Source organism: Enhydra lutris, unplaced genomic scaffold (assembly GCF_002288905.1).
Source record: "Enhydra lutris kenyoni isolate GAN:26980312 unplaced genomic scaffold, ASM228890v2 scaffoldscaffold66, whole genome shotgun sequence".
In the NCBI taxonomy this organism is placed as follows: domain Eukaryota; kingdom Metazoa; phylum Chordata; class Mammalia; order Carnivora; family Mustelidae; genus Enhydra; species Enhydra lutris.
Genome location: NW_019154150.1, coordinates 11,957,470 through 11,975,249, shown reverse-complemented (window position 1 = coordinate 11,975,249; position 17,780 = coordinate 11,957,470). Strand labels below are relative to the sequence as shown.

General features: G+C 40.6%; 1 protein-coding gene across 3 annotated transcripts in view; it reads right to left on the bottom strand.

Moving 5' to 3' along the window:
* LOC111159164 (WD repeat domain 48) overlaps positions 1-17,780 on the bottom strand; it is a 46,492-nt gene that overhangs the window by 22,232 nt on the left and 6,480 nt on the right. The window contains exons 2-7 of one of the 3 annotated variants that reach the window (XM_022521597.1): positions 10,365-10,505; positions 8,089-8,163; positions 7,176-7,258; positions 6,931-7,060; positions 4,779-4,867; positions 4,284-4,385 (exon numbers count right to left, since the gene is read on the bottom strand). In XM_022521597.1, the coding sequence (XP_022377305.1) occupies positions 4,284-4,385; positions 4,779-4,867; positions 6,931-7,060; positions 7,176-7,258; positions 8,089-8,163; positions 10,365-10,386 (501 nt within the window). In that variant the 5' untranslated portion in view covers positions 10,387-10,505. Of the gene's footprint in view, positions 1-4,283; positions 4,386-4,778; positions 4,868-6,930; positions 7,061-7,175; positions 7,259-8,088; positions 8,168-10,364; positions 10,506-17,780 lie in introns of all 3 variants that reach the window. The other 2 variants (XM_022521595.1, XM_022521596.1) reach the window with 2 other exon arrangements.

Sequence of the window (17,780 nt, the reverse complement as noted above, 5' to 3'; positions counted from 1 at the left end):
TCTGATGAGGCAAAAACTCTGGCAGGGTCTATCAATCTGTGTTTTGATAGCTTTCCAGGTCATTCTGGTACAAAGGTTGACAACCTTTGCACTAGGCCAAAAGGTCTTTTGGAGCCCTAGGTCACACCTCTGTCTCACCTCTCCCTCACGGCAATGGATTCCTAATGGCCTGCCAGGTCTCTGACATTCCATTAATAAGAGTCATTAATTCCATTAATAAGGTCTCTGACATTCCATTAATAAGAGTCACTAATTCCATTAATAAGCAAAATCTAGTTTCAGGCTTATCACTCACTCTTTGTGACCTTGCATACTTCCCACCTGAGCCTTAAGTTCAACATTAATATAAAATGTGGACCTTCAGCATTCAGAGTTAACATCAGCAATTCTGACACTTTCTGAAGGCTCAGGAGCATAAACTCCATAGAAGATGCTGGCACACAAAGTAGGGCTGAGCACACTGTGACTCTGATAGAAAGAGGCTGAATTGGCCACACCACATTCACATTCAGCATGCCTGGGGTTCACTACCAGTTACCATGGTGACTTGCAGAAGAGAATAAAAACTTGCTTCTTTGGGGGAAAAATGGTGTCAAGAAAAAGCAACTGTTGGTGCTGGTGTAAGAAATTAAGAAGGCAAAGAGCTTCAAAAAAGAGAAGATAGTTGTGGGCTTGGAGACTTAAAAGTTTCTGAATAGATGAGGCCTTCAAGAATATTAAGATTTATTGGCGTGCCCTGTGACTGGAAGGGGCCTTTAGATCTCTGGACATGTTTAATTAAATGAACACCCACTAGAAGACTCCCCCATAAATTGCCAGGGGCATCAGTGTTTTAATTCCTTACTCCAGTTGGTTGACAAGGCAACCAAGAGCTTAACCAACAAGGAAACTGTCTAGAGGAAGTTTTAAGCAGACCTCCGACATACCTGTGGGAGGACCCATGCAATCTGATGGAGAGAGGCCAAGGAGGGGCTCCCCCGTCCAAGAAGAACTGCTACTCTGAGGTGGCAAAGCTGTTAGTGCAGCTTTATTTATTTTTAAAAATTTATTTATGTATTTATTTGACAGAGAGAAGGAGAGCGAGACAGTGAGAGAAAACACAAGCAGGGGTAGTGGGACAGGGAGAAGCAGGCTTCTTGACAAGCAGGGAGCCTGATGCTGGGCTAGATGTGGGGTGTGATGCAGGACTGGATGCAGGGCTTGATCCCAGGACTCTGGGATCATGACCTGAGCCAAAGGCAGATCCTTAACAATTGCACCACCCAGATGCCCTTGTTAGTGTAGCTTTAATCCCTCAGATCTAGGCCATGTATCTCCAGGGAGTAAGGTCTGACAACTTTAGGATAAGGAAAACTAAGGTGATAGGCTGAAGTCCTAGTAGCCCTGGCAATTTGTAGTAGGGAAGAGTTAAGTCCCAAACCTAAACGTATGACTAAAAGCAGATGAGGGAACAGAGCTGTATCAACTCTGATACTGAACACAAAATAATCTCTGATGGCAACTGTAATCTAAGACCACTAAAAAGCAGGCCCCTAAGGAGACAACAATTACTTTTAAAGTACAATGCTGGAGGCGCCTAGATGGCTCAGTCCTTAACCATCTGCCTTCAGCTCAGGTCATGATTCCAGGGTCCTGGGACTGAGCCCCGCATCAGGCTCCCTGCTCAGCAGGGAGCCTGCTTCTCCCTCTCCCACTCCCCCTGCTTGTGTTCTCTCTCTCACTGTCTCTTTCTCTGTCAAAGAAATAAATAAAATCTTTAAAAAAAATAAAAATAAAGTACAATGCTGGCCAACTTCTTTGCAGCATTTGGTAGTATGGTTGAAGGATGTGCCTATTTTATAGGAATTCTAGTGCCTGCTACCTTGTAGGAGGCTAGAGTAATCATCAAACATTTCCCACTACCTCCACCCTTTCACTGGATAAACGTGAAGACCCTGTCACTAGGAAGTAATTCTTGGGACTAGGACAGAAGGACTGAATGGTTCAACTACATTAGACTTAGGGGCACAGAGTCTACAGCCCTGATCAGGTTTTTGTGCTTTTGCCAATAGAAACAAGGGGAACCAGTGTATTGAGGCCAGGCTGCTGCTGACCAACACAAGTGTTTCTGGAATGTATATGCAATTTTAACTGTCAACAGTCAGCAGCAAAGTGGGTAAGGTAAGTTGGGGGAAGGAGTGGCTTGATGCTTAAACACCCCTAGACTTTAAGCTAGGTTTGGCAAAACTTCAATGATAAGAAAACCCTGTGAGGGACACAGAAGAATGCCACTGACTCAAACCAAGATGGAAGACTGTCCCAGTTCCTCAAGCAACTGCCTGAGCAAGTACAAGGGATGAAATGTCAGGTAGCTTGGCCCAATAATATTGGCACCATTCAAAACAACTACAGCGGCGACAGTCCTCAAATAGTAAGATTTGCTAAATAAACAACACAACAAATGAAGGGGATGTCAATGGGATTCACTGGCCTATTATGCATATCTTATCACAAGTCCCCGACTCCCGATGCCACCAGAGATCCTACATTAGAAGCTTGCAGGGCAACTCTGCGGGATGCAGTACGTGCTCTTGTCCAGCAACTAACTATCTCTCTTGTATATTACAAGAGTTTGAGAATCAGTAGTCAAAGGGTTCTTTCTTCTCCTTTGACTTGAACAAGTAGTTGTTATTGCTGTTTTGTTGATCAATTCCCTAAGTGTGCTGTGTAGTTGGTGGTTAAGTTTATATTTCGCCTCTAGCTGCCAAGAAGGAAAATGGATGGAGGAGGAACTCAAGGAGGGTGGTATCTGTGTAATTATGTGCTCTACCACTCAAGGGCAGCATTTCCAGCGGTCTGCTTACAGTAAGTGGAGCTGACTTTACATGAAGTGCATCTGTAACCATATGTGCTACCTAAAAAGCACATTCATGACTATATAGCTAGGAAACAAGGCAAGGAGTATAGCAGCAGGAGCAGCTTTAGAAAGTCTGCCAAGCCCATTAGCTTCCTACTGAAAACCATCTTGCCCACAGTCCCATTTCAGTCCCATGAAGACCACAAGACACAGTCAAATCCTGAACGAACCTCACAGAACAAGGCAGGGGCAGCAATCTCAGGTGTAGCCCAACAGCTACACTGCAAACAGTGAGGAGCTGACCGAACTGGGCTTCTTGAACTCTCAAGAAAATGGGGCTGGAAAGGAACTCAACAATGCTAGAAAATGCCATGGCCTATAGACAGTATATATTTACTATTTGTAATCTTCTCACAATCATACAAACTAAATGTTATGGTCCCTACTTTGCAGATGAGTAAGCTAAGGACAAGTAACATGAAATTTTCTCCTCTAGGCCACACCACAAAGTACATTAACATCGAGATCCTTCTGCATCTCCAAAGACCTCCATGAGCACCTTCAAGCCTCTCTTTGCCTGGTTCTGAAGATGAGTTCCTGGTTTTGGCTAGTTTTCCAAACCTTTCTCTCACCTCTGGAGACAAAGGTTTCTCTAGTCCATGTGTGAGGCAGCTCCTATGATGTAATTTCCACAGAAGTGATGGCACCTCTCATCGCACCACCTCCCTACTCTCCCTTTGCTAACCTGCTCGCAATCAATTCCAGTTAGCTCTGGGCTTCTCCCTGGCCCATGAGAAAACATGGCTGGGGAAGGCAGGGGTACAGGGTAGTGTTAGGTCTTAACTGAAAATGGTGCTCGGTTTTTGTTTTTATCATCTACATCGATGAAAGATCATTTTCCCACTGCTACAGAACAAACAGAATTATGCACCCAACAAAATACTAGAGTATCAGTACATGTTCAAACATTACCAAGATGTTTTCCTTTGAAGTGCTGACTCTTAAGTATTACGACAGGTGACTAAACTTATACACTGTATCTACAATCAAATGACAGGATTTGCCCAAAGTCAGACCCACTGTCAGCAAATTTCTCCTTAATTCACTAGCACAAAGCATTCAATACCAAAACTTCCTTTTGCTTTATACAAAGTAACATTTTAAATTATTTTGTCCCATACACATCATAACTGCATATACATGTTGACATAAGTATTATTCTGAGAGAACTTTTTGTTTGGCCTTTATTTAGAAGTGATGCAAACAGAGTAATTTCAAAATGTGGATTACTATTATATACAATTGAGTATTTTAAGGTTTTAAAAGTACACCACAGTTTATGTGTGGCTTTGGGTTGAGATCAACCTAGGCAAGAAAGCGGGGACATTTCTGGTGCCTGGAATTCTGGACAAGGTCCTTAGGTAAACGTGCATGTGCATGTACGTACCTGTGTGCCATCTCTGTTCAACAGCAGTGCTTTGACATTGTCGGTGTGTCCTTTCAGCTTCATTAGTTTTGCACACGTTCTTGGATCCCATACCCTTAAAACCTGTGTATTTTAACAAAATATTATACAACCTGTGTATATCCATGAACAAATTTCAATGATAAATGATTTAGAAGTCAAATGACAACCATTACATTCTGAGAAGGAAATACTGTTCTGCCAAAGAACACTGGCTGAGGCCCCCAGTCTTCTCAAGTAGGAGGAAGTCTTTCTAATGTCAAAACACAAATAGGCCTCCCCCACCCATCTACCCTGCCCCCATCACCACACATGACAGTAATTATATAGTTACATTCTTGCTTGTTCAAATAAAACCCTTCCTTTAGCACCCACCAGGCAAAACCATGGTCTATATATTTAGTAATTACACAGATCAAATTATTTTGGTGTCTTTGTTTTCCAGTGTTAAAATATACCCGTTAAGCTCCCCCTTACCTTCTCAGTGGACCCTGATACAATGATTGTTCCCAGTTGATTCATTGCCAGGCTATAAATGGAATCTTTGTTCCCACTTAAAGAAGAAGCTATTAGGGATAAACGAAGCAAATGTTAACAAAATCGTCAGCTGTTCGGCAGCTAGTCAGCAAAAATTTTAAGTTTAATTATTTGGTTTAGAAAGTCTTATCTTAACTGAGGGTTACTGGAGGGGAGAGGGCTGGGGAGGATGGGGTGGTTGGGTGATGGACATTGGGAAGAATATGTGCTATGGTGAGAAAATAATTAAAAAAAAAGAAAATCTTTGTGAGTGCTCTAAGGAAAAGAAATCTAGCTATGATGGAGGTCATTCTAAACAAGACTGTTATCAAAATTTACATCTTTTCTAGATTTGAGCATGGTGCTCAATAATTATTTGCCAAATTGAATTGCACTGCTATTTAAAAACTACTGACATAAGTAATGTATTTTCATAGATACACATATGCTAATAAATATGAAAAATATGTCCAAACTCATCATTTTCAAGGAAACACAAATCAAAACAAAAAACATTATCTTCACCTACCAATTCAGATTTTCAATGAGCTAACAATTCTCAAAAATAGTACAATGGTACTCTCATACATTAGTTGTGGGGTAAGTACAACTTGTTTGGTACAACTCTTGGAAGGACATTAGGCAATGTGTAGCAAGAATCATGCTCACACTCTTTGATTCAGAACTAAGTTTTACTGAGGTGAAAAAAGTTTCATATAAAACTGTCTATACAATTTGATCCTAATTTTCAATAAAAAGTAAATAAACATACTGAGGACTTAAGAGTGAAGCAGTTAATATAAGCACATATTTAGAAAATTACTGTAGTAAGTACTCAATAAATGTTAGCTCTCAGATTTCTGTAATCATAAATCAACCTGTGTGGTAACCTCTCTAAACAATTCTAAGCAAGATATATCTACTGCAGAATCTGTTACCCTAAGACTGGTCTCTGACCTTGGGACAATTCTGACTTCTTTTGCTTCGTTCCCTCTTGTCACTGTCTCTTTGAGGCAGACCCTCCATCTAGAGAAAACTAAATGATCTGTCATGACAGTCCCCAGCAGGGACCAGGTGCCGAATCACTACAATGATGCACTGGTGAAAAATCAAGGAGAACTAAGGGAGGGCAGTGTTTAGAGTTTTGCATATTTCCTGGGGAAAAGGGCAGAACAATATTCAAGAAATTATAAACCTCAGTCTCTTTTAACATGCCCTTCCTGGCACACATCCTAGATTATCTTAAAACTGTTTTAGCTATGTCAGTGTAAGAATTCCACAGCCACAACAAATTGGACCTATATGTAGGGATCTAGATAGCTCAGATCCTGAACACAGGCTTTCCAGGCCAGGGTTAGCCAATAAGGTGCTCCTACGTGTCCGTTCTGCCGCCTGGCCTAGAGGACTCTAGTAAGTTGAGCCAGCTGTGAGGCTGAGTTTCAAATCTAGACTTGTTTGGGTCTGATCTGGTAATCTGAGATCTCTTAGCTGATGAGAAACCCATGCTATTAACCAGTGGTGAATGTCTGTGAATTGCCTCCAGAGGCACCCAACCCCTCTGAACTCTTCTGAAATCGGCTGGATTGTATAGAGCGGCTCTGAAAGGGTCCCCTAAAATCGGTACTGGAGGCCTTTTCTTTCTTTCCTTTGGGTGTTCTTCACCTCTGCCATCAACTCCATCAACTCAAGGGCTCATAAGACATAGTGATACTTCTAAGAGTCAGAAACTGCCTACTTTGTCAAGTAATCACCACCTCTATCAACAGTATCTGCTGAGACTGCAGCTTTGGGTCAGGCAATGCTGTGGGAGGTACAAAGTGAAGATAAGGCAGATTCCTTTGCCCTGCAGGAACCTACACTTACTTTACCTAGGGAGCTAAGACATGCACTTGTAGCAAAAATAACCAGGTTACACCTGAAGAAGTTACCATTTTTAGACTGCAGCGAGGAATTAGCTCGTTGTTGTTCAAGCATACTCCTGGGGGCTAGAACACTGTAGGTAGAAGCATTCTCAAAATATGAACCACTGTCTCGATGCAAACCTATCAAAGACGTTTCATAAACCATTCTTTATGTCAACTTGAATTCAAGAAATTTTTTTCAAACACCTTACTTGTGACAGTGTTATTTGAAGCAGTCAGTGCTGTTAAAGTATTCACATCCCAAAGGAATATTTGTCTGTCCAACCCAGCCGAAGCTACCAGTTCTTTATCCTTGGCATACGCTAAGGCCTTTACATAATCCTGTAACAGAACACACATACAATGATCTACTAGATCAGTAAGGAAATGAGCCACATAAAGTAGCGAGATCTCAGTATTATACTAGAGATACTGAAAATTACATTTGTTGTTTTACCTTATGTGTCCTTAGTGTTGACATGCAAAATCCCTTATGTGCATTCCACACTTTCACTGTCGTATCAGAAGAAGCAGATATTACTAGAAGAGGCAAAGAATAAACAAACTTGAGTAGTAAGACTTTTCACCATTTTAAAGACTTATAACAATGCAACATACTTGGAAAAAAATGTTCACAAACACACACACACACACACACACACTCACACACACCCCAAAAAGCTCTTCCTAGAACCTACTGTATTTTGTCTCAAATATTTGCTTATTTATTTATTAAGATTTTATTTTTTATTTGAGAGAGAGAGACAGAGAGCACGAACAGGGGGAGGGACAGAGGGAGAAGCAGACTCTCTGCTGAGCAGGGATCCTGACACGGGGCTCAATCCCAGGACCCTGGGATCATGACTTGAGCTGACGGCAGATGCTTAACCACCAAGGCCCCCCTCAAATATTTTTTAAACGAGACAGGGAAAACTTTTTTAATGTTCCAGTTGAAGGAGCAACTAATCTGATTGAGAAAAATTTCTCTAACACAGACTGCAAAACCAAGAAATGGATTGTACCATAACATGAACAAAAAGAGACATTAATAAGGCTAAAAGAATGCATATTGCTATCAGTCTATTTATATATAATCCAAATGCAGGAAAAATTAATCTACAGTGCTCAGAACAGGAAAGCAGTTATCTTTGGGCATAAGGGAGTGACTGAAAGGACAGTCCAAGGGGCTTCTGGTAATCTGTATGCAGACATGGGTGTTCACCTTTTGAATTTACTAAGCTGGGTTCTCAAGGTGTGTGTGCTTTTCTGTATATATGTCAAACATCAATAAAAAAGTACACAAAAAATGAAAAGCATATAAAATTGAATAAAAAACTTCTAGAAGCCCAATAATCCGAAGAAGTACTTACATGTTTTCCCATTACAACAAAGTACAATGTCGTTTACCCAATCAGTATGGTGTTCCATAGATGCTATATACGGATCTTGCTAAAATTAAAAGAAAAATTGTAAGAAAGTCATTAGTTTACTTTAGAGGATGAAATATATTACAAATTATATATATGTTTACATTCTTCAATTAATGTGACACATTGCTCTCAGGTCTTAAAACTGACAAGTGAATTCAGAGTAGAATGAATGAATGAATTTACTTAAGAGAGAGAATGCACACTGAGCTGAGCGGATGGGGAGGGGCAGAGAGAGAGTCTTAAGCAGGCTCCACTGCACAGTGCAGAGCCCAGTGCAGGGCTTGATCTCACAACCCTGAGATCATGATCTGAGCCCAAATCAAACAGTCCCCATGTTTAACTGACTAAGCCACCCAGGTGCCCTCAGGGTAGAATTTCATCAAACAGTTGGTGCTTCCATGTAACAGAAGTAAACAGAAGTTTTGTTTCAGAAATTTCATTACTGAAGAAAGCCTAGGTTTCTAGGACAAATGCTTAATTCTTACGCCTTAAGTTAGCAAAGGCAACAAGATCTGGGCGAGACACTGCATATGACACAGAGTGCTGCAGGCAGGGGTTTCCTAGGAAGGATAGGACGTGAGCAGATCTTCAGGCTGGAGGGATTTGGATTGGGGGTGGCAATGGCTCAGAGCAGACCCAGAAATGATCACGTGGCTGACAAGAATATTGAGGAGCCCAGCCTGACTGTAGAGGGAGATGAACATTTTCGCTCTTAAACACCTAAAAGTTTCTACCTTCTGAATTAAATGTTTTCCTCATGATATCTATAGCAATTCAGAGAAGAACCAGAAGCCCAAGGTTAAAGGAGTACTACTACCCGTGCCACTGTATCAATTCAGTAACTTGAGATTCTTCCATTCTTCTCTTGGCTTAATTACCAGGAGAGGCCTTTTAAAGCATTTAGTTACATCCTATACCGAACACAGGCAAGTCCAAGACTCTTCAAGGGTGAAAAGAACAGTTCTCTACAGATTTATTTGAGAAATGATGCTACTCAGTCTTGTCATGAAATGAAGACTGGAAAAAAGATTTCTAAGGTCAGGATAGGTAGCTTGCTAGATTCTCTCAGGCTTAAGTTCTTGCGAGTATTTTCCTTAATGTATTTGAAATACTGTCAATTCCTAGGAAAGTGACATTCCAATTCAAATGTGAGTTCCAACAAGTATTTCAAAGCCACAGTATTCTTAGTTTCTGATACTTGGCCACCACTATTTCCACTGGCTAAAAAATTTAAAGCCCACTGGACCGAAGTCCATCTGAAGAAACATTATCCAGCAACTGTGCAGGGTAATGGCTCTTTTTCAGACTGAACATCAGACTTCCACAGCTTGTTAGAAAGACACAGCCTTTTAAAACTACAAGGTCAAGCACCAGGGTTCTGAAGTTAGACTGGGATCTAATTCTGTCAATTACCAGCTATTTAACCATGGGTTTCTCTGAGCCCGTCTTCTCATCTATGAAAATGAATCACATCAGCTGCCTCGAAGGGTTGTTGTGAGAAAACCACACTGGAGAGGAAAGGGCTCAGAGTATATCTGGTACATGTCTAGGAGCTCAGTAAATGCTCTTTCCCCTTCCCTGAATCTTCCTTCCTATGTCATTCACAATACAGGCATTCAAAGAAAATACAAAAAGAGTGCCTTTCCATTTGACTGGGGATTTATTTTTTACATAGATTTAAGTCCTTTCCCTGTGTAAGAAATCTCCTGAAGAAGTTGACCATGTTGTCTTTGTATTTTTATATCAACCTTTTATTATCTAATAAGGCCCTAAGGATTTTTTTGGTACCCTAATCACTTTTAAAGAAAGAAATCAAAAGTTCCAGATTAATTATAAATGTAAAAAAAGCATATCCAACTTTTTCTTTTTTTTTTTTTAAAGCACTGTAAAGGTCTGCCGAGAACCTTTTGGGGAACATACTTAAAACTGGAAAATAAATTGCTCAAAGTAATCCTCCTACCAAACCAATCTCTTTGTTCCTTTGTACCAGAGAGCTCTTATCACATACCTAGTTTACAGGGTCCCCATTTTAGCTAAAGCAGTTTTGAATATTCCTCTAGGGGTGTTTTTCTCAGAGGCTTACAGAATTCTGGTTGCAGCATACCAAATAAGTCACTGCTCAGAGATTAAATGTGAAACTGTGAAAGGTGCCCTATCAGACAGACTAACGTTTACTGAGTACAGATTTAAAATGTAAAACGCACTCCCTGCCTTACCTTGTGCTGATTGACACTCCATATTCTTATGATTGAGTCTCGACCGGCCGTGAAAAGTCTGTTCAGTGCTGGATCCAGCTGCAGGGCATTGACTCCATTTCTGTTGTACTTCTCCACTTCATCTCGAATAACATAGGATACCTGATAAATACGTCCAGATTTGCTTTTTATGAAGTTATAAGACATGCAATAATAAAACGTAGCCTACTAGTAGCCAATGTGAAATCCAAAATCCCATGTTTTCCAATATAAAACTTATTTTTCAACCCTATAAAAATGTCATTTTATTCTGTAGAGACTGAAACACTGAGAAGTGGAGAAGAATGACATTCGTAATAGCCTAGTCCAGGACTAGTAGGTATAAACCTAACTTACTACAACTGCTTCCTAACCAGACTCCTCCCCAGTCTTGGCTGTCTTGAATCCATCTTCCACAAAACAGCTGGGCCATTTTTTACAAATGTAAACTAGAATGTGTCTCACCTCTGCTCTAATACTCTTTAGCTACTTACTCTCCTTAACTCAGGATTTGATCTGAACTCCTTGACTGGCCTCTTCTCCTGCCACTCATCTTTGCACACTCTGCTCGCCATTCTGGCACACTGTGCCTCCAGACCATCGCACTCACTGGTCCCTCTGTGTGGAAGCTCTTCCTCCCCACTTGTTTGCAGTCTTTACATGTATTTAAATGATGCTTCCTCAAAAAGGCCTCAACCGACCTGCTACACAAAATGAAGTTTTGCGTTCCTGTAATATGCTAAACATTTCCTTCAATGCGTTTTCCTCTACTTTGCTGTTGGTAACCTGTCTGCTCTGCTCCATGTGAAAACCCAAGAGAATCAACCAAAAGCAATTATAAACAAGAAAAAGGCAGCCCAAAGCAAAAAGTTTCTTTCTTTCTTTTTTTAGGATTTTATTTACTCATTGGAGAGAGAAAGAGATAGTGAGCAAGAAAGAACAAGCAGGGGAAGAGGGAGAGGGAGAAGATGACCCTCCGCTGAGCAGGGAGCCCAACTCAGGGCTCAATCCCAGGACCCTGGATCATGATGTGAGCCAAAGGGAGAAACTTAACCCACTGAGCCACCTAGGTGCCTGAAGGCAAATGTATCTAATCTAACAAAGTAACTGGTTAAGAAAAAACCTGGGGGGCGGGGGGAGAAGATGACTTACAATGAGAAAAAGAATAAGTACTAAAAAACATATTTTGTGAGGAAGATACATAATCAACAGCACAAGGTACAAAAAAGAACAATTTGAATAAAGGAGATGTGCCATATTATAGCACAAGAAGATTCAAAATTAATAATTCTTTCCTAAATTTGTGAATTTAATCCAACTTTGGTCAGAATCCTACCAGATTTCCTTCTAGAAGCTGACAAAACACATACAGTACACTGTCTAGAAAATACCTGCTCATTTTTTAAAAACAAAAGGATAGTCTTTAAAGATCTTAAAAGGTAAAGCTATGAGAATTACAGTGGAGTAAAAGGATTAGTAGAATAAAACAAAATTTGGACACGTATTTTCCTATTGCAAATTCTTAATTTAGATATAAATGTAGTGTTTCAAATCAATGAAGGCACGATAACCTCTTTAATAAATTGTCTAGGGGTATCTAGTGATTCCACTGGGAAAAATTATATCCTTTCTCTAAATCTTAAACCAAAATGAAACTGCATATGAACTAAAGATTGAAATTTAACAATTTAATCATAAAAATACTTTTAAAAAGGCAAATATGTATAATCTCTATATAGAGAAGGTTCTGCTGATATGACAAGAAATGGTAATCTTTTCAAAGAAAAAGACCAATGCTGCTCTGACCAACACAAGTCAAAACCTTCCATACATACACAACTGCTCACAGCAGCATTATTCACAACAGCCAAGAAGTGGAAACAACTCAAATGCCCACCAACTGATGAAAAGATAGACAAATTGTGGTATATCTGTGCAATGGCATCTTATTCAGCCATAAAAAGCAGTGAAGTACTGACAGACGCTCCAACACTGACAGAATCTTAAAAACATCATGCTAAGTTAAAGAGACCAGTTACAAAAGGCCACCTATTTTAGGAGTCTATTTCCACGAAATGTCCAGAACAGGTAAATCTACAGAAAGAGAAAGTGCATTAGAGAAAGAGAAAGTCAGGGACTTGGAGGAGTGAAAATGGGGGTGAATACTAATGGATATAAGGTTTCTTTCTGGGGTGACAAAAGGCTCTGAATAAGGTGATCAATGTGCAACACTGTGAATTTACAAAAGAACCCTGGATCCTATACTTCAACAGGGTGAGTTCACAAATTTTATCTCAATAATGCTGTTATTTAGAGGGGAAAAACCAAAACCAAACCAAACCCTAAATGCCAAAAAATAAGATGAGCAAGGTGAAAAGGCAAACATCTAACTGGGAAAATAATGAAATATGTAATGAAAGTTAAATGTTTACTCTTGAGAGCCTACAGAGTCCATACAAAACAATAAGAAGTCATCAAACTCTCTAACAGACAGAAGAATAAAGATCATGAAGAGGATACTTTTTCAAAAGAAAAGAAAATGCCAACATACACATAAATAAAGAAACAAAAAGGGCCAGGGCTCTATGCACAAAAACCTAACTGTTGTTTTTGACCTAGTCTTTTGGGTATAAGTAACTGTAACAGATATTTACTCAAATCAGCTTAAATTAAAAAGAGAGTGAGAAAGAGAGGGTATTTAACATAAATATACAAGGATATCAATCAGAGCCCAAGGGCAGGAAATATGGTCATGACTCATAAGAGACATTTTTAAAATAAAATCATGGCACTTCTCTGCTGCAGTCTTCCAAAAGTTTTTCACAGCATTAAGAGTCCAAACTCCTCACATGCTTTGGATCTATCCTGCATCTTCACACTCACTTCAAACTCACTCCCCTCGGCTTCTTTCATGAGAGTTACCCCAAACTCTGTTCTGTTCCTCAAACACATCAAGCCCACCCATACCAGGGCTTCAGTATGAACTGTTCCCGGTGCCAAGAACATCCCCCATCTCTATAAGCCCCCCAGGAATACCCTCCCCCGGCTTTTATCTGGTCTGGCTCATCCTGGCCCTTCGGATCTTAGCAGAAAAGTCACCTCTTCTGAAAGGCATCCCCTGATCTCCTTCCTCCATCACTTACCCTACTTATTTCTTGCACGGTTCTTACCACGCTCTGTATTTCTCTTTTTTTGTTGTATCTTCTCCTTTAGAATAAAAGCTTCAAGAGAGTAAGGAACTTGTCAGCCTTGTGCCTTCTATCACTGTACCTCATTATAGTGTCTGGCACATAAAAGACACAATAAATATTGTTGCATGAATCAGACACTGGAAAGCCATCAGAACCAAGATGGCTTCATTATCAATTTCAACCTCTCTCAATCTCTTCTTCTCTGGGGCTCCAAGGCACATTTCATAGTGGAGACTATGTTGCACATAGGAATCTTAATTTTCAAATTTCTGGCAGATGATCTGATTGGTCCAGTGGGAAATGGTCAGAAAGTAACAACATGATTGTCAGGTCCTCATTCCAGGTGGAAAGTAATTCTTAGCAAAACAAATCCAGGCTTACCTCTTCAAGGGTATCTGCTACAGATGTGTGATTAGAAATGGCAAAGAATTAGAAGTATCCTAGTTGAGTAAATTTTGGCACACACCTTATAAAAGAGAATGCTATTTAGTCATTAAAAATGTTGACGCAGATACAGACTAACCAACATGGGAAGAAAGCCATGATGTGTTTTTTTGAAGTGAAATATGGCCAACAGAGGAGTGAAAAATAAATATTACAAACATGTTGCAGAATATTAAATGTGTATTTTAAAACAATAAATTTGGAAGGATATACATACATAAAACTATCAGTAGTAACTCCCAAGTGATGGAATTACAGTGACTGTCACCCACTCGTGACTTTTTTGTATGGTATGAATGTTTTACGACAGACACATATTAGTTAGTTTTTTGAATGTATAATTTAATTTCTGTCCAAGTAATTCTTGCCTATATTCAGAAGATCAAATACCGTAGTATTGAAAGACTCTGATGAAAAACCCTGTTGTCTAGGTAAGACTCCCTATACCCAGTCTTAATTCCCTGGGGTAACTCATTTCAACTCTTGGTTGCTTCTGCAGAGATACTCCCTTTCTCAAAATATTATGCTTATCCTACAACCTTCTGGCTTATCCATTTGAGACATTATCTGTTTATTCAGGCTATGGCAGGCTGCGATCTAGTGACTCCCCTCAGTAACTCCTCCCTGTACTCTTATGATATAAATGTACCACGATTTTCAGGTGAATACTTCACTAGCACTAGCTACACTGTTCAACTTTGTAATTGCTGTCTACTGACTGGCCAAGAACTGTACCAAGAATACATTTTCTTTCTTAGCTTTTTGTTTTCCCTGGTGTTCTCCCTTTCTTCCCTTCCTCGGTGCTTTCCTCTACTTTAACTTCAACTCCCGGTCATTGCAGCACCATGTTAGATATGAGAGCAAAGGCCCAGATCACCCCGCTTTACCCAGAAATCTCTCAGAAACACACATCCTCTCACTCTGGCCCAGGCCACTTGCCCTCTCTGTCCGCTGGCACAGCTGGCACCTTGGATGCTTCCCTTTACTGCTCTTCTAGGCTAGGCTGGGTTCAAGCCATTGTTTCCTGAGTTCCAATGTCTCCTTTCTTCTGTCTTCACTCTCCAGTTTTGCTGAAGCCCATTCCCAGCACCTTAAGAAACTAACACAGGAAAAGCTGCATGGGAGGTGATTTTAGTCCTTACAAGCCGAAAAAGGTCTTTACCTCTATATATTTGATTTGGCAGGGTGAAGAAGCCCATGTAGAAAAACCCCTCTGCTTCTGGAAGCCCCGGCTCCAACTTCCAATCCAGCACCCAGCGTTGTTACTGAATTCAACGGCATTCTGTTTCCTTCCATTCTAAAGTGATCTCATTTTCATTGTTTCCTGTACTGCCACCTGCCCACTCTCCTCACTCCTAAGTGTTTAGGATCTTCTCTATTTTCTTGCCGCTTTACTTATTTATTTTTTGGTCCTTTTATCAATTTTGCCATGCACTGAGAAAGCCCTTTCTATCTACAAGCTTGTGGCACTTCAGCTCTGGAAAACTTTCTTGTATGAAGTCACTAATAATCTCTTTTCTCTGCTCCTTCTCAAACCCCCATTGATCAGATGTTGGAACTTCCAAACTGATCCTACATCTTTTATGCATTCTATATTATGGATCTTTGTCCTTTTGTTTACTTTTATAAGACCTCCTTTATTATTTTTTAACTGTTATGAATTTTTTTTAGTAAATTTTAGTATGATGGACAAAACAACAATAGTATCTTCAAAGAGGAAATGACTAGATAAATTATCCATTCTAAGTGGTCATCAAAGAATGAAAATGAGGGGCGCCTGGGTGGCTCAGTTGGCTGGGCATCTGCCTTTGGCTCGGGTCATGATCCCAGTGTCCTCGGATCCACCACTATGTCGGGCTCCCTGCTCAGCCAGGGGCCTGCTTCTCCCTCTCCCTCTGCTGCACCCCCTGCTTGTGTTGTCTCTCATGTACACTCTCTTTCAAATAAATAAAATCTTAAAAGAAAATGAGCTGTATATGCTGGTATATTCTAAGACATATCACATTAAGAACTTAGTGTTTGAGAGAGAGAGCACAAGGGTGGGGGGAGGAGCAGAGGGAAAGGAAGAGAGAGAATCCCAAGCAGGCTCTACACCCAACCCGGAGCCCAGTAAGGGGCCTGATTGCACAACCCTAAGATTATGACCTGAGCTGAAATCAAGAGCTGGACACTTAACCGACTGAGCCACCCAGGTGCCCCTAAAAACCTATTGTTAAAGAAAAAAAATTGGGGCACCTGGGAGGCTCAGTCAGTTAAGCATCTGCCTCCCACTCAGGTCATAATCCCAGGGTCTTGGGATCGAGCCCTGCACTGGGATCCCTGCTTGGCAGGGGAGTCTGCTTTTCCCTCTTCCTCTGTGTCCTCTCTCTCATTCTCTCTCTCAAATAAGTAAATAAAATAAAATAAATGGCTGTAGATAAAAGAAAAACAGGATGCAGTTCTTTCAACAAATATTGATGAAGCATCCACCAGTGTCCAGGCTCAATTCTAAACACTGAGGATTTTGAGTGAGCATAGAAGGCCTCCTGGAGCTTTCAATCTTTTATTTATTTTTTAAGACATTTCTTTATTTGAGAGAGAGAGAGAGACAGGGAGAGCGCGCACATGAGCAGGGTGGAGGAACAGAAGGAGAGGGAGAAGCAGCCTCCTAATTAAGCTGGGAGCCTGACACATGGCTTGATCCTAAGACCCTGAGATCATGACCTCAGCTGAAGGCAGACCCTTAACCAACTAAGCCACCCAGGCACCTGGAGCTTTCATTCTAGCGTGGAAAGAATATAAGAGAAGTCATAGCAAGTTAAGTGAAATCTGCTGCCACTCCCCACCTCCCCCAACCCCACCCAAAGATGTAGGTAAGCTCTGAAGGCAGAAGAGATGGAAGAAAAAGAAAAAGAAAAGCAGAAGGTACTGGAGATGGTAGTAATGAATGAGTGAGCAAAGTCCTGGAAAAACCTTATTTATACAGTCAAGGGTATAGGCATATGCAGAGATGAAGATTCATATCTGACCATTTTAAACTGCTTAAAAAGGGGGAGCATGGGGAAGAGCAGAGGGTAGTTTAAGAACTCTGCAAGGGATGGGAAGCCAGACCTTTGGTAGGAGCTATGCGTTTTAGAAGAAACATGTAAAGGGACGAACAAGGAGAAGAATGTGGTAGTGCCCCAGCAGCAATTAATCCAGTTAGGTTATACTCTTAAGTATTTGTAACTGGCTTAGTAAGCACTGTTTGATTAATTTCTCCAACAATTATCTGGGACCCAAAATAAAGAAATCAGATAATGGGGATGATCCACTAAACTTCATGTGATCTGTCTCTGCATTTCAAGTTTAAATAGCCCTGAATTATTGGTAATATGCAGAAGGGTAGAGGCAATCAGGAGAAAAACTATCGTTGATTATTTTAATTTCATGATAATCAGATTAGTTTTCTGCTGCTGACATAATAAATCACCACAAATTTAGTGGCTTCAAACAACTCCTATTTATTATTTCATAATTCTGAAGGTCAGAAATCCATACTGAGCTAGGGTGGGTCCTCTGCTCTCACAAGGCCAATATGGACAAGAGTTGACTGGTGGGTCTGTGCTCCTTCTCAGAGGCTCTAGGAGAGTTGACCTCCAAGCTCATTCAAGCCGTAGGCCTGAAGGTCCTGTTTCCTTGCTGGCTGTCAGCCAGGGGTCCATCTTTGCTCTTATAGGCTGTGTGCAGTCATTCTCCTACTTTCTGTGTGCCCTCTCCTACAAAAGAGGGTCCCTCTAGTGCC